The following is a 17,688-nucleotide window of genomic DNA, read 5'->3' as shown; positions in this document are numbered from 1 at the left end:
ATATATATATATATATGTATATATGTATGTATATATATATATATATATAATATATATATAATGTATATATAATATATATATATATATACATACAGTGCATCCGGAAAGTATTCACAGTGCATCACTTTTTCCACATTTTGTTATGTTACAGCCTTATTCCAAAATGGATTAAATTCATTTTTTTCCTCAGAATTCTACACACAACACCCCATAATGACAACGTGAAAAAAGTTTACTTGAGATTTTTGCAAATTTATTAAAAAATAAAAAAACTGAAAATGCACATGTACATAAGTATTCACAGCCTTTGCCATGAAGCTCAAAATTGAGCTTAGGTGCATCCTGTTTCCCCTGATCATCCATGAGATGTTTCTGCAGCTTGTTTGGAGTCCACCTGTGGTAAATTCAGTTGATTGGACATGATTTGGAAAGGCACACACCTGTCTATATAAAGGTCCCACAGTTGACAGTTCATGTCAGAGCACAAACCAGGCATGAAGTCAAAGGAATTGTCTCTAGACCTCCGAGACAGGATTGTCTCGAGGCACAAATCTGGGGAAGGTTACAGAAAAATTTCTGCTGCTTTGAAGGTCCCAATGAGCACAATGGCCTCCATCTTCCGTAAGTGGAAGAAGTTCGAAACTACCAGGACTCTTCCTAAAGCTGGCTGCTATCTAAACTGAGTGATCGGGGGAGATGGGCCTTAGTCAGGGAAGTGACCAAGAACCCGATGATCACTCTGTCAGAGCTCCAGAGGTCCTCTGTGGAGAGAGGAGAACCTTCTAGAAGGACAACCATCTCTGCAGCAATCCACCAATCAGGCCTGTATGGTAGAGTGGCCAGACGGAAACCACTACTTAGTAAAAGGCACATGGCAGCCTGCCTGGAGTTTGCCAAAAGGCACCTGAAGGACTCTCCGACCATGAGAAAGAAAATTCTCTGGTCTGATGAGACAAAGATTGAACTCTTTGGCGTGAATGCCAGGCGTCACGTTTGGAGGAAATCTGGCGTCACGTTTGGAGGAAATCTGGCACCATCCCTACAGTGAAGCATGGTGGTGGCAGCATCATGCTGTGGGGATGTTTTTCAGCGGCAGGAACTGGGAGACTAGTCAGGATAATGGGAAAGATGACTGCGGCAATGTACAGAGACATCCTGGATGAAAACCTGCTCCAGAGCGCTCTTGACCTCAGACTGGGGCGACAGTTCATCTTTCAACAGGACAATGACCCTAAGCACATAGCCAAGATATCAAAGGAGTGGCTTCAGGACAACTCTGTGAATGTCCTTGAGTGGCCCAGCCAGAGCCCAGACTTAAATCCGATTGAACATCTCTGGAGAGATCTTAAAATGGCTGTGCGTCGACGCTTCCCATCTAACCTGATGGAGTTTGAGAGGTGCTGCAAAGAGGAATGGGCGAAACTGGCCAAGGGTAGGTGTGCCAAGCTTGTGGCATCATATTCAAGAAGACTTGAGGCTGTAATTGCTGCCAAAGGTGCATCGACAAAGTATTGAGCAAAGGCTGTGAATACTTATGTACATATGCTTTCTCAATTTATTTATTTATAATAAATTTGCAAAAACCTCAAGTAAACTTTTTTTATGTTGTCATTATGGTGTGTTGTGTGTAGAATTCTGAGAAAAAAAATGTATTTAATCCATTTAGGAATAAGGCTGTAACATAACAAAATGTGGAAAAAGTGATGCGCTGTGTATATATATATATATGCATGTATGTATATATATGTACATTATGTATGTGTGTATATATATATATATATATATATATATATATATATATGTATGTATGTATATATGTATATATATATACAGTATATAAATCAAATGAAATTAATAATATATTGAACTATTATTATAAAAGTAAAGTTGAATAAATCTGAATCTGCAGCTGCATGAATAAAAAAAAAAGATTGAGTATGTGTTCACTTCTGGTTAGCAGAAATAGCCGAAAAGTTGATAGAAATCTACGTTTTGCACCTAATAGTTGTGTGCAAAATTTTGTTGACCTCAGTGAAAGTTGACGAAAATTATCGTGTTAACACACACACACTAACACGCACACACACACTCACACACATAATTCTAAAAATGGTATTTTCTGACTTGGGGAGGTCTAAAATGTTGAGATTCATCAAAATCTTGGAAGTGGAATATTTGGATGATTCCAATACATTTCCTATACTTTGTATAAGAGAAAGTCAGGGAGGTCTGAAATTTTGAGATTAATAAAAATCTCGACATCGAATTTTTGGACAATTACAATAATTTCCCTGTACTTAGTATATGAGAATGTAAAAAAAAAAAAAAAAGTTTCAAAATGTTTCCAAAACAATGACTACAGATATTGTAGCCGCTTCTGGTTTCTCATGGGGTTTAGGAAATGAGTGTAACTTGTGGACACTAGTGTTAGTAAAAAAGTCAAAACAATTTTCACTTAATAAGAAAAAAATTGATAAAACAAAAAAGTTTTTTTTATGTTTCTGTTCAAAGTTTGTATAACTTGTTATGTTTCTTTGAGTTTCTCTTATAAGTTCTGTATATTGGGTGCAGTCATATGTTCATTCATCAAACATGCAGATGTGAAACATGAATGGTCAAAAAATTGTATGCCATTGTTATCCCATTGAAAACAAGTCAAACAAACAATTATGTTTCTAGGTAACTAAAGGCTGAGTAAAATTTAATTACTGGTGATAAAATAAAGCTGAGCAGAATTTCCATTACAAGTTACCTTTTGGGGTTTAGCAGAATCATACATTATCTCTCTAGTTATATAAGAAACTCACATTCTAAAAACATTAAGCCCTCAGGTGCATTTTAACGTTAACATTATACAAGATTGGCTCTTACATATATATTTTATTATATTAATATTACTATTAAGTAGAATTAATAAGTGTTTTTCTTTATCATTATGTCTAATTGTGTACAAGTAGTAGAAAACTTTTTACATTAACATTTTGATGCATAAAATATGAAAATGATGGAATTCGGTTGTGTATATTTTTATAGAATATCTATCTGCAGTGTTGATACCATTTAATTGTTTTATCTTGTAATGTGCCCTTGAATGGTTTGAAAGACACAATTAAAAAAAATGTATTTTTATTGTTTGCATTTTGTACAAAAGAAATTTACTCAACTTTCTTAGTGAGTTTGTAAGTCTGAGAAACACATCACATTCATGTGTATGTGAAAATCAATAAAAGTCTTAACATTAACTTAATTACGCAATTTAAGAGATTGTTGCTGAGTGGGGATGGCAAGATGGTTCAGTGATAGTACTGTTGCCTTTCAGTAAGAAGACCAGGGTTCATATTCTGTGTCCTCCCTGTGTGCAGTTTGTATGTTCTACTCATGTCAGCGTGGGTTTCCTCCAGGTGCTCAAATTTCCTGCCACAGTTCCAAAGACATGCAAGTTATACAATTTGCTAATGTTAAATTAGACCTAGTGTGTGTGTGTATGTGTGTTTTCACCCTGTGATGGACTTGTGCCTTGTCCAGGGATTGTTCATCCCTTGCGCCATATGCTTGGTGGGATAGGCTCCAGCACCCCCTTCAACCTTGCTCAGTTTAAAGTAGGTTTTTAAAAAATAGATGGATGGATTGTCACCAAGTCTGGACCTGGATTTGAATGCGGATTTGTTGCAGATTAGACTCCATTTCAATCTTTCACTACTCAGCCTGCTGGATTTTCGCAGATAAAATGCTTTTAAACTTTTCACTGATCCCCATGGTGGATTTTCCATCTAACACAATCAGATTACAGAAAATTTCTCAGTGGTGTGATTTTATGCGATGCAGCACAGGAAAGGAAACACAAGATTATATGATATTCTCCACTCATTCTGCTTGGCTACATCAGTATGTGTTAGCATTCCTTTTGCTTCTTTGGTCAGAGGTTCTCAAACTATTAAATAATCCTTTTGTATTCCTTACAGATCTTGTTCTCAATTGAGTATATTTTAGCATGGACAAAAACAGATCAAAACGTTTAATTTTAAATAGTTAAATATAAGAGAGAGAAAAGGAGTGAATTGTTACTAACATAAGTAATAGATTTTTTTTTTTGTAAAACCCAGCAGACTCAACTGACACAAAAAATATATGTATGCTAAGCTTCTTTAATTTCACATCTATAAAAATGTACGTCATCCAGCAAGATTACATCGTTATAATTAATATTACATTCTGATAAAATTTTGCTAAACTCTGCTAAGAATGAAGAATATGACCCATGAGCTCTGTACGTTAATGGTGCTGAAGGTGGATTCAGATCGTAAGAAATGTGGAAGCTATTTTACATTTTTACAAAAATATATCAGTAGTCTGTTGGGAGCCAACTTTAGTGATGTTTCACAGCCAAAAAGCCAACATAAAAAATATATATTTTTAACTTCAGATTGCTATTGAGTAAAATCTTGCAATCAACAAACACAAACATAAAGCAAGGACATGCCAAATGATATACATGAATTCCTGGAAATAAAAATAACCAAACAGTGCTAACTTCATTTTCCTGAAAGGCAGAAACCAGTTTAATTCAAAAGATCAGTTCACAAACAGCTTTCTGCTGATGACAGCATATAATTGAAACCCCAGTAGTAAAATAACAGTGTCCTTATCTGAGCAAGTCACATTCTTTGATGCTCTTGATTATAGTCAGATGTTTCCTGCATTTCAGGAAGATCAGATCTGTCAAGTCAGTCCCAAAAGAGAAAGTTCTTTTTACACAACTTTTTCGTCAAGGGCATTTTCTAATTCTGATCAGTTGATGCAATGAGTAAAGAATATGTATTGTTTGTAACAAATGCTGTCTTTGTATTAATATGAATGTGTTTTCTTACTCAGTGCATTTGTGGATAACAAGCTTTCAGACAAGTAAACAAAATATGAATATGAAAATCTTCAATAAAATTTAGTTACCTTCTGAATATATACCTTTAAAAGTGAATCAAGAGAGAGTCGTCATACTCTGCTTACTTATTTATAAAGTGAACCTGCATAACATGGAGAAGTACTTTCAAGTGACTTTGTAAAGATTTATTGTGGTGATAAAATGTAATGATATTTATTTTGGCACTTAGTTGGATCATGAAATTATACATTTAAGTCTGTATTTTATTGCAATAAGTTCTTAATTCGTCATTTAGAATAAAGAAATTTCTCAGAGATTGAAGAAAAGGTCAATGTCAAATTATTCCATCCTTTTATTGAATCTATTATTCTAATTAAAGATCTAACTGTTAAAATGCATATTGACAAAGTCAGTTTTAATAAGTAATACACATTCACTTAGTTTTCTTGTAGGTTTTTTTAGGTTATGTGATGTTTAGTCCTCATGCATCCATCCATCCATTCATCTTTTAACCTGCTTATGTTGTTCATTGTCACAGGTAGATGGTAAGCAACACTGAGCACATGAACGTGACCAACACCCAGTGGAGCACCAGTACATTACAAGGCACACTTCCTCACTCTCGTACACGTGCATGCACACACACACAAACACACTAACACCAACACATTAAGGGCCAGTATAGGGGGAAAACAACAACAGTTAATGAAACACGTGTTTGAAGAAGTGCCATTCAGAAATAGAGAGGACATGCATTCACTTAGACAGTGCCCTGTACCCAGTATTTTAAAGTTTTCCTGCCTCCCTTTTAGTCTCCCATTTACACCACTGAATTTCCTATTATTTTCTCATTAACTTTGTATTTCATATTGTTATGTAATTTGTATACCTTAGTCTGCTGAAGACTATCAAACGTGTTCTTTGAAATATTTGTGCATAGAATAAGTCTCAATCTGGATCTTCTGACAGAATACTGTATGTCTACATTAAGGAAACGGAAATGTATTTTGTGAATGTCTTATTTATTTTGTATTTCAAATATGATTAATATTTCCATAAAATATCAAAATAAAATGTGAAGAGGTGACTTTGTACTATAGATTTGACAACATAAACAACAAAATATGGTCTTGAAATACTGGCTGTGAACTAGTGCAATCTGGACAAATTCTCCGCTTCGCAGTTGAAACTGAGACTTTTTTTTTTTAACCACTTTATAACCCCACTATATCCTAACACAGGGTCACGGGGCTCTGCTGGAGCCAATCCCAGCCAGCACAGGGCGCAAGGCAGGAACAAACCCTGGGCATGGCGCCAGCCCACCGCAGAGCACACACACACCCCCACACAGGCTAGGGACAATTTAGGATCGCCAATGCACCTAACCTGCATGTCTTTGGACTGTGGGAGGAATCCGGAGCACCCGGAGGAAACCCATGCAGACACGGGGAGAACATGCAAACTTAGAATAGACTGGGGCTCTTAAGTTTTCAGTTGTTTTATTCTTCTACAGTTGTGAATTGTACTCAGTTTATTAATTTTTTATTTTGTCTTTTCAGATAGCCTTGATAAAGGAGAACTCAAGAACTTCTTTGAAACACACAACTCCCAAATATACTTTATTTTCTATGAAAATTTCATTACACTGGAAAGTAGTTTGAAGCAAAAAGGTAAAGTGTCATTATACGTCATATGTAACTTTCAATAAAAAATATAATTAAATTGGTATTAGAATTGAATTACTGATAATGGATTATATACTGATTAGATCAAAACCAGTTTTGTTATGTATACTTTATTTAACATTAAACATTAGTTTTAAGAATGCAATCAAATTACACATTTTATTTGTATTTCTGTGAAATGCAGTATTTCCCATTACTCATGTATCTTAGACTGTACATATAAGATTTAGCAGGGCAGTCTAAATTAATATATATTTTTGTACATTTCTCTGACTTTACATTCGTCATTGGTCTAAAGAAGCATAGTTTTCTTTTTTTGTATTCTTAATTTTTTGGAGAAAGTGTAACAATAACAGTGATTGAAAAGGATTCTCTTATCACATTTTAATTTACCCACCAATGTTTTTCTAGTAAAAAACATGCACCCCCCCCCTCCGTAGTTAAATTCATGTTTTTCTTTACCTCATTGGCATTAACCCCAAGTGTGGCTCTTGCTCAGAATTCTATGCAAGTACGTTTAAGCTAGAGTCAAACTCTTGAGTGATATTTTACCTCCTTAGCGTTAGACCTGAGTGTCACTTGGGCTGTAAAAACAACACTAAAAGCTATAGTCCCGAGTGTCACTCTGGGAACTGTTTAGATGTGTCTTGCGTAAGCATTACACCCGAGGAGTACTTTGGCTATAAAAGTGCCAACAGCTTTATTGCCGAGCGTTGCTTGAGAAATGTAGGCATTTCTTGCGCAAGCGACAGGCCAGAGTGTTACCCAGGCCACGGTGCAGACCATCTTCTGCTAGCCTCATAATGGTGTCTTATAAGAAATGTTTTTCAGCATCCTAGGTGTTACATGCTCTTAACAATAATTAGAGCAGTGATGACGAAGTAATCTGTCTTCAGGCAGTTAAATTGAAACAGACAGTGAAATCGAAAGTGATTCTGATGAATCCGAAAGTGATGCTTGTGTCAGTCGCACTTGTACAGTGTGCAGTTCAAAGGCTGATCAGTTTGGAAAGAACATCTGCAAGGAATCATGCTACTGTGTGTCCCAACTGTGCTTCAAGATATGCCACACCAACAGCCCATTTTGACAGTATACATGATATTAGCATTTTTATTATTTTTATTATTCATCATTATTATGATTTGCATCGTTATGCTTACTACATTTCTGACATTGTACTTTTAGTGTTTTACTTGTTTTACAGTTGAAAGAGCAGATTTAATAAATATGCAATTTTTCAAGCCAAAAAATGCAATGCTTTTTTACATGTTTTTTGAGAAAAAAGTGTAACATCAAGGATGTTAATTATCCCTTTTACAGTTTAATGCCTGAATACTTCTCGGGACAGTGTTCTGCTGCCATCCAGTGGATGAAATAATATTATGCTGCCAAAAAACAATGAATATTTCTTTATCTTTTCCCACTCTAAGGTAACTCATTAATATTTATGAGTGGGGCAGAGCCTTCAACCAGAACACAATGATGTGTAAATGAGAAGCTGTAAAGTCAGTTGTAGAGCAAATTGAAATTGAACCAATAGTTAAATCAAGAGATAGTTTTGACAATGTGAATTGGTCCCCAGATGTTGACACGGACAGTGAAACTGATATACTGTATACAGTACTGTAAGACCGAACCTCCATGGTTTACCATGGTACAAGTAGCTGCACTGCAAAAAACCAAAATGTTTTGATCAAGACAAGAAAGATATTGGCCCCCTAAGCACTGTTCACAATGCAGAAACTGTTGTTAGTCACTAAGCCATGTGCTGTGTTACCCTTCAATAACACAATAATGCCCATTAAGCACTGTCATTCAGCTCTCTAATGCACAAACAGCAACAGAAAAAATATAAGGAAAATGGGCAAAGAAATGCATTTCAACTGTCTTGATTGCAACCTTGGGCAGTACATTAGTGACTGTTTCAAAACATGTTACACGAAGGACTTGTGCTAAATTTGCATTAGTACACTAGTAGTTACTGACATACCTTTCCTACAGTTTTTTTTTTTAATATATTTCATGTTTCTGTTACATGTAATATTATTTTTTCTTGTTAAAGATTCAACTTTTTCCATAGGTTTTCTGGGGGTAAAAATAATACCAATGAGGTTAATGTAGTATACTGTTATGCACCTTAATTTACAGTATACAGGATACAAATGAGTTTATTGGTTAGCAAGACAAATGAAAAGTTAAGTCACCTGAACGTAAATCTTTTGAAGACATGCTAGCGCTATAGTTTGCATTTTAAGAAAAATAACAAATGGGAAACATGTAAACAAGAACAAAGTAGAAAGGGAGCCAGCTGAAATTGTAGCAGCTTTTTGTGAAGCTATGTAGAACAAAATTTTGATAATTTAACTGATGTTTAGGTGTTACATGAAAAATGCACATTAAGTTGATTTGGTCTAGGCAGAATGGAGGTTTTGTGAAGTAAAATAGCTGAAAAGAAGAGACTAGAGGTAGTATAAAAGATATTCATGCAGGTAGCTGGAAATCAAGAAAAGACATTTCAGCTTGAAGGAACGTTGGAAATATATTCAAGGGTATATTAAGAAAAAAACTTTGGAGGAAGGAATGAAACGTAGGTGCAAAATATCAGCCTCGAGGAAGATGAAGTTAAGGGTGTTCACACACTAGGTATGTTTGTTCCGTACCATGCACAAGTGTGATTGTCCCCTCTCCCTACTCTCCTGCTGGCCTACACTCTCATTCATTTTAATGTTTTGGGATTGGGCATGCTTTTGTCATGATTGTGTGACTTTTGTGTAAAGACAAAACAAGATCCAAACACAGAGTAACGGTATGCATGTTTTTGATGATTTTACTTATTTTGTGTTTTCTTTTTTTTTTTGAGTCGTGTAGGGCAGGATATACCCTCTTACAGGACTTCACTGTCTGATTTGTCACATCATTGATGTCATGTCTGTTTCCTGTTTAGTGATCAGTCACTCTTCTTGAATGGTACTAAACCATGCTAAGGCCCACCTCTTCCAAGCAGTACAGGGCACGGTATGGTTAGTCTGGCATGGAACAATCACACTAGCCAAACAAACTAGACTTTGCAGGGTTAAATACAGACAAACGTGCTCGAGCACAGAACGAGTTGCCAGTGTGAGTACACCCTAAGACAATAGTCACTCACCCACAAAAAGATGGCTGAAAAGCATTATGAGAACCTAACAATATGGGTATATGGATCTGCACTCATCTCTTGTATTTACTGGTAATTTGCTGTTATTACTATATCATGAGTGTGTCTGTGTGTGGCTTTGTGGCTTTGTTGTGACTTGTTCATCCTTTAGGTGTGAAAGATTGTAAATGTCCTTTCTTAAAAGTTTCTTTCATTTTTGGATGGGAGTGGATGAGGTTCTGTGACATCTTGAAGATCAATGAGTAAAAATAAAGACAGTTTCCTTTTATATAAAGATTTTACAAAGAAAACCGATATAAATAACTTTGTTAATGACAGATCAGTTTTTGCTTGAAAAATCAATTTAATTATAATTACAGTTATTTTTATAACTGATCAAAAATAAGTGCACGGACCTAGAGTAAAATTTAGGGATTGATTTCTTTAATTCCAGCCCTGCTGGAAAAGGTAATTTCTTTGTCATAGGATAGAACTTTTTAAAAGACACTAGAGTGCATTGATTCCCAACCTAGGGGTCCTGACCCCAGCCAGGGGTTGCCAAAGCCTCACAGTGGGTCGCGAGGACCTCTCCATTTTAAGGGGTGCAAAATGTATTTACTTAAATATTTGTTTATTTAATGTGTCTAAGCATTTAATTAATGTTTGTGTAACGTAACAACAAAATTTGTAGAAATTTGTATTATTTCTTTATAAAAAAATATTGGCAATGACAAGGACGCTATTAGCATAATACTGTAATAATAATAATAATAATAAAAATAATAATACATTTTATTTAATAGGCGCCTTATCACTCAAGGTCACCTTACGATAAAGTTAAACAACAATTATAAAATAAAAACAAGAAAATGATAAATCACAAAGCAATAATTAGTAAACAAACAAATATGACATGCAGTAACAGTGCAGAATTCACAATTGAGATGCCAGCTTGAAAAGATACGTTTTGAGAGTAGTTTTAAACTGTGCTATTGAATAAAGCTGATGAGTATGAGAGGGAAGAGAATTCCAGAGTTGAGGAGCACTATGAGAGAATGCTCGAGCTCCCATAGAACTGAGTTTGATGTGTGGTAAAGAAAGTAGAGCTGCAGATGAAGATCTCAGTAAGCGAGAAGGATTGTAAATCTGGAGGAGATCAGCGAGATAGGGAGGAGCAAGGTTGTGGAGAGCTTTAAATGTTAAGAGCAGTATTTTGTATTGTATTCTGTAGTTACTAGGGAGCCAGTGAAGTTGAGAGAGAATAGTCAAGTCAAGTCAAGTCAAGTCAACTTTATTTATAAAGCACTTTACATACAACAGCCGCTGACCAAAGTGCTGAACATAGGCTAAAATAAATTTTAAACAAAAACAAAATAATAAATAAGTAAAATAAAATACAATAAATGAAACTAATTAAAAATAGTAAACACAACTAAACAGAGTTAAAACAGAGTAAAATCAACTGCTCACACAGGATCAAACGCCAAACCAAAGAGGTAAGTCTTAAGAGCAGACTTAAAAATGGGCAGTGAGGAGGCCTGTCTAATGTGGATTGGCAGAGAATTCCAGAGCCTTGGAGCCACAACGGAAAAAGCCCTATCCCCCCAGAGCTTTCGCTGAGTCCTAGGCATAAATAGGTGTAATATGTTCAGTGCATTTAGAACAGGTTATTATCCTGGCAGCAGAATTTTGAATAAGCTGTAAGCGATGAATACGTTTTTGTGGAATGCCAGATAGAATAGCGTTACAGCAATCTATACGTGAGGTGACTAGGACATTAACCAGTACTTCAGTATTATGCTGGGTAAGAACAGGGCGAAGTCTAGAAATGTTTCGGAGATGGAAGAAGACAGTCCGAGAAATGGAACTTATATGGGAAGAAAAAAAGGGAGTACTGTCAAGAATAACGCCCAGGCTCTTAACTTGGGAAGAAATGTTTGTGTTAATATTGTTGATTAAAATAGAAGAATGGTCAACCTTAGCAAGTGTAGATTTAGAGCCAATGAGGAGCACCTCAGTTTTATTGCTGTTTAGTTGGAGACATGCCATAAGGGCATCTGAAGGGAAAACAGAAGTGGATTTAGTGGATAGATATAGCTGTGTGTCATCAGCATAGCAATGAAACTTAATACCATGGTGCCGGAAGATATTACCTATTGGGAAGATATAAATGAGAAAAAGAAGCGGCCCCAAAACAGAACCCTGCGGAACTCCCTGAGTAACGACTGCGTTCTCAGATTTAAAGCCCTTTATTTGAACAAATTGCTTCCTATCAGTGAGGTAGGAAGAAAACCACTGAAGGACAAGGCCACAGACTCCAAAACTAGCTAGACGTTTCAAAAGTATCTGGTGAGATATGGTGTCAAATGCAGAGCGGAGGTCAAGAAGCACAAAAATTGATAAAAGTCCCATGTCAACAGCCCGGAGAAGATCATTTGTGATTTTGACCAGGGCAGTTTCTGTGCTGTGTTTAGGGCGAAACCCAGATTGAAACTGTTCAAAAAGGTTGCCGTATATACTCGAGTATAAGCCGACCCGAATATAAGCCTGAGGTACCTAATTTTACCTACAAAAACTGGAAAAACTTATTGACTTGAGTATAAGCCTAGGGTGGTAAATGCAGCAGCTACTGGTCAGTTTCAATAATCAAAATAAATACCAATAAAATTACCGTACATTAATTGAGGCATCAGTAGGTTAAATGTTTTGAGTATTTATTTCAAAGAAAAACAGTAAACTAGCTCTGTAAGTAGAGAAGAGGGTCAACAAAAACAATATTGTATCTCTCTGTCTCTCTCTCTCGCGTCCGCGTGTGTCTCTCTCGCTCGCGCATGTATGTCTCTCGCGTGCGTGTGTGTGTGTGTGTGTGTCTCTCTCACGCTCTCTCTCTCTCACTCGCTGCACAGGGAGAGACTGAACACGTGCGGGAATCATCGGCGCGCACGAACCGAAAGGGAAACTGGCTTGTTCCTATACCGGGGGGCAGCGGGACCTGACTCGAATATAAGCCGAGGGTGACATTTTTCAGCACATTTTGGGTGCTGAAAAACTCTGCTTATATTCGAGTATATACAGTATTTTTTGAAAGGTAGGACTGGAGTTGGGAGGCAACTATCCTTTCAAGAATTTTGGATATAAATGGAACATTTGAAATAGGCCGATAACTGTTAAGGATATTTGGGTCTAAACCAGGTTTTTTCAGAATTGGAGTAATTGAGGCTGTTTTTAAAGAGAAGGGGGACCGTGCCTGTAGTAAGGGAAGAGTTAACTATAGTAGTTATCATGGGGGAAATATGTGACAGACAAAACTTAACAAAGCTTGTAGGTATTGGATCTAATTGGCATGTGGAAGAATTAGATTTTGTTACAAGCTGTGTGATATTATTTTCAGCTGGTAAACTGAAATCTGAGAATAGGGTGGTTGGTAAGGGAACATGGATGATAGTGGAGAGTATGTCATTTTCTGCAGAAATACAGGAGGCAAGTTGCTGGTGGATTTTTTCAATTTTTGAGTTGAAGAAATCCAAAAAAGTGCAGCAGTATTTAACAGAGAGGTTATGGTGAGCGGCACTTTCTGGTGGTGTAATTAGCCTTTTCATTGTAGAAAAAAGAGCTCTAGTATTATTCCCTCCTGTATTGATAATGTTAGAATAATATACAGTTTTGGCAGCAGAGAGAGCATTTTTGTATTTCAACATGTGATCTGAGTACATTTCCTTATGTACAACAAGACCCGTCTTTTTAGCTAGGTGCTACAACTGTCAGCCCAAGGCTTTGAGCTGACGGAGTTCAGATGAAACCAGGGAGCAGTGCGAATAAATGAGAGAGTCTGTGTTTTTAAGGGAGCTAGTGTATCAAAGACAGAGGACAGAGCAGCATTGTAATGGTCTACTAATTCTGATGGTGTGGTAGCGGAAGGAGAAACAGACTGGGATTGCAGTAAATGTATAAGGGTCTCTGGGTTTACATGCTTGACATTAAGAAATTAAATTACACGCGGAACCTTTGATTTACTGAGAAGTAAGCTAACATCAAATGTGATCATTCTGTAATCTGAGATAGGTAATTCAGTAGGAATAAGATTGTGAGGTGTAATACCAGAGCAACAAATTAAGTCTAAAATATGACCCTTGTTATGAGTCGGAAAGTTGACATATTGAGTTAAATTAAAACAGTCAACGATTTCATTAAAATCATTTGTCAGTGCATTAGTTGGCACGTCAACATGTATGTTAAAATCACCCATGAGGATGACATTAGCAGACATTGCACACAACATTGTTAAAAGAGTAAAAAGTTCAGCAATAAAAACACTTGATAGTTTAGTAGATCTATATAAAACAGCAATTATAATAGGTGAAGGTCCGCAGAGTTTGCCAGCTAACAGTTCAAAGGATGGATACGCTGGAAGAGGTATCGGTGACAGTTTTAAGTCTTTACGGTATATTATTGCAAGACCGCCTCCTGTCCCCGAAGAACGGGATTTGGAGATGCAGACAAACTCTGGAGGGAACGCTTGATTTAGATGGAAATAATCACCGGGTTGCTGCCAGGTCTCCGTAAGACATAAACAGTCCATCTTAGTATCTATGATAACATCACCAATCAGTAGAGCTTTGTTAGAGATAGATTGAGTATTAAATAATCCAAACTTCAAAGCGTCTATGGAAGTATATTCCGGTGATTTTACCAAAGGAATCAACACGTTGTGATTAGCACATCGCTCAGAAATACGTGGACATGTGCGTCCTTCAGACCAAATTGAAGGAATAGACGCGCTGCTACTCCTGCTGAGGTAAAAACGATGACGAGAGCCTCGGTGAACGTACTTTGGTCGTTGGAGAATGCTGCGGTGCAGCAAGAGATCAGCAGCCACTTGACAGTTTGTTTGAAGTCGATACAATTCATCTAGTGAATATTTTAGCTTTAAGGATGTGACTGCATTAGATAGCAAAGTAGACATAATAATCCATGACAACCAATTGAGGTTTATCATAGTAAATTTCCAGAAGTCACCCAAGCAAATTCCAGATTGGAAACAAAGCAATGTACCCCTTGTGTACCTACTCAGCCCAATTAAAATAACACGTTAGCTAGTAGACTGTCACCTCTGGGATTTCCACAAGTACTCCGCAATTGACAAGGGGCAGTTTCAACCACCTATTCATCAAAGCTAGTTACTTGAGCAGAGAAACAGTGAGAAAGTTTACTCTTACCCACACAGGTTGCAGCCAGCAAAGAAAATTCTACGAGGGCTCGTGTTGAGGCCGAAGGAGGCAAGGGACACAAATGCATGTTATCAGGTTTTAATCCAATGCAAAGGCGAAGGAAAATCCGATGCAAAAGGCAAAAAATGAGTAAAAAACAACTAGGAAAAAATACACAAACAGAACACCGGCAAGCAGCGGCAGACAGAAACGCCAGCATTCACTTCTGGTCAGCTGGTCAGTGTTGCCAGTCTATCATGACTTTAAAACATTAGTTTTCATAGAGCGGAGCTAGCATGCAAGCTAATCTAACCACAGAATTACGAGGTAAAACAGTTAAAGGGCTTTTTGAAAAATGGCCAAGCGTCGGGGAGAAGAGAGTATTGATTGTCTCAGAAAGAACAAAAGGACTTATCAGGACAGTTATTTGGAGTTTGGTTTCATTGAGTCAATGGACAAAGTCAAAATAGAGCATGTCATTTGCGGTGAGAAACTGGCGAATGAAAGTATGAAACCCTACAAACTGAAGCGACACCAGACTACCAAACACCCGGACACAGTGGGTAAACCCAGGGAGTTTTTTCTCCGAAAAAAAGAAACTGTGATAACTAACAGGCCCCAGAATATTAGGGAAAGTTTTGCCAGGGCTGGAAGTGACCAAAAGCAAGCAACTATTGCATCGTTTGAGTGCTCTCTGCTTATTGCACAAGCCAAAAAGCCACATAACATAGCAGAGACACTTATTAAACCGGCTTGCATTAAAATGGCAGAAATAATGTGTGGACCTCAGGTCGCTAGCAAATTCAAGACTGTACCACTGTCTAACAACACGGTGAAGGACAGAATTGATAGAATTGCTGTAAACGTTGACAACACACTGATAGAAAATCTCAAAACGGGCCCGTTTTCCATCCAGCTTGATGAAACTACCACTGTGGGAGAGGAGGCGATACTGATTGTATATGTATAGTACATCGACAAAATCGAACTGAAACAAGACATTCTTATGTCTGTCAATCTAACAACCACCACACGAGGAGAAGATATTTTCTGTGTTGTTGACACATACTTCACAAAACCTGTATTAATTTAGTTGCATGCTGCACAGATGGAGCTGCCTCTATGATGGGAAAGTATAAAGGCTTCAACAGATATTTGAAAGAGAAAGCGCCCCACTGCCTGGTATTTCACTGCATGATACACAGACAGGCTCTGGTCAGCAAACACCTCTGTGAGGAACTAAATGAAACCTTAAAGACTGTTGTAAAAATTGTGAACTTTATTAAAGCTCGTCCAGTCAACAAACAAATCTTTGCACAGCTGTGTGAGGACGAGACCCACCAGACACTCCTCCTCCAACACTAAGGTGCGCAGGTTGTCCTGGGGCAAAGTGTTGGAGCGTTTCATTGAACTTCAAAATCCGATAAGAGACTTCCTGACCCTCCATAACCAGAAACAATTGGAGGAAATGACAGCCGAGTTTCTAATTAAGACATCATACCTGGCGGAGATATTTTGTCTCTATAATGAAACAAACAAATGCATGCAGGGTGCAGAGACCAGTATAATGGTGTACAAGGAAGCAGTGGATGCATTTTTGCGTAAAGTGGAGTACAGAAAGAACAAACTGGTGAAGAGGGATCTACAGCCCTTCCCCTCTTCAAATAAACAAGCAGGGGGGAAATTATCCGATGCTTTGACCTGTCAGTTCACCCACCACACGGAGCAGCTTCAGGAGGAGATTACCCCAGTTTTCAGACATAAATGAACACGTCGCAAAAGACGCATGGGTGATGGACCCAATTCTTGCGAAAGAGGAGGATGTGAAATACAGTATCTTCAGGCTGAGGACAAGCTCATGGATATTGAATTCTCTCTTGAAGAAATTCTATGATGAATATGGATACATGCGGTTTTGGCTTGTGAAACGACTTGGCATCGCTCCAAGACTTGCGCTTCATGCAGCCATTAGATTCATCCTGCTGTTCACAACGACATACCTATCAGGGACTGCTTTCAGTGCTCTTGTCACCATCAAATGAAAGTCACGCAACAAGTTTGACGTGCACAGTGACTTTCGTTTGGCTGTCACCAAATTCACACCTGACATCCCATCACTGGCCCAAGAGTTACAAGCCCAAAGCTCACATTAAATGCCATCCTGTTTGTAGCCTTGAAAGGGAACAAGTTCATGTGTCACAAGTTCATTTAAACATAGGAAAGACTGGCTGATATACTGTATTGCAGTATTCACAGGAAATAATCTGTTCAGAAAAGTAATACACACTGTTAAGTAGTGCTGGGTGATATAACGGTTCATACCGAAAACCGTTTTATATTTTTGTTATGATATGGATTTTTGTTATACCGCAACACCGGTTTCAATTGCCTAAACAACGTTCAGAACGTGGCACAGCGGGAAACTGTTTAAGGGGGACCTTTTTCACTGCTACACTGATAAACTCATACAACGGAGTACATGCGTTAGTGGAGATGTTGCGCAGGGTCTCTTTTTCACTGCTACACCGCTAAACACATACAACGGAGTACATGTGGTAGTGGAGGTATTGCACGGTGAAAATGAACCGAGAACATTCTAAAACTGAAGCTGTAGCAGAAGATAAACTTGAACATGATGACAAAGAAGAACTTTTGCTGGAAAAAGGAGTCACATCTGTTGTCTGGAGATACTTTGGATTTAAAAGGTCGGATGTGGACCATTATGTTCAAATGTGTGAATAGTGTTTCTATACTACTGGATAATACTGCAAGCCAAGTTGT

At 37.5% G+C, this 17,688-nt stretch overlaps 1 protein-coding gene across 4 annotated transcripts in view; it reads left to right on the top strand.

Annotated features, from left to right (window-relative positions):
• Positions 1–17,688, top strand: part of ralgapa2 (Ral GTPase activating protein catalytic subunit alpha 2) — a 789,870-nt gene that overhangs the window by 81,520 nt on the left and 690,662 nt on the right. For all 4 annotated transcript variants that reach the window (XM_051925541.1, XM_051925545.1, XM_051925542.1 and 1 more), the window contains exon 2: positions 6,439–6,549. In XM_051925541.1, the coding sequence (XP_051781501.1) occupies positions 6,439–6,549 (111 nt within the window). The remainder of the gene's footprint in view (positions 1–6,438; positions 6,550–17,688) is intronic.

The sequence above is a fragment of the Erpetoichthys calabaricus genome, chromosome 3 (assembly GCF_900747795.2).
Source record: "Erpetoichthys calabaricus chromosome 3, fErpCal1.3, whole genome shotgun sequence".
Taxonomy (NCBI): domain Eukaryota; kingdom Metazoa; phylum Chordata; class Cladistia; order Polypteriformes; family Polypteridae; genus Erpetoichthys; species Erpetoichthys calabaricus.
This window is presented reverse-complemented; position numbering and strand designations above follow the sequence as displayed.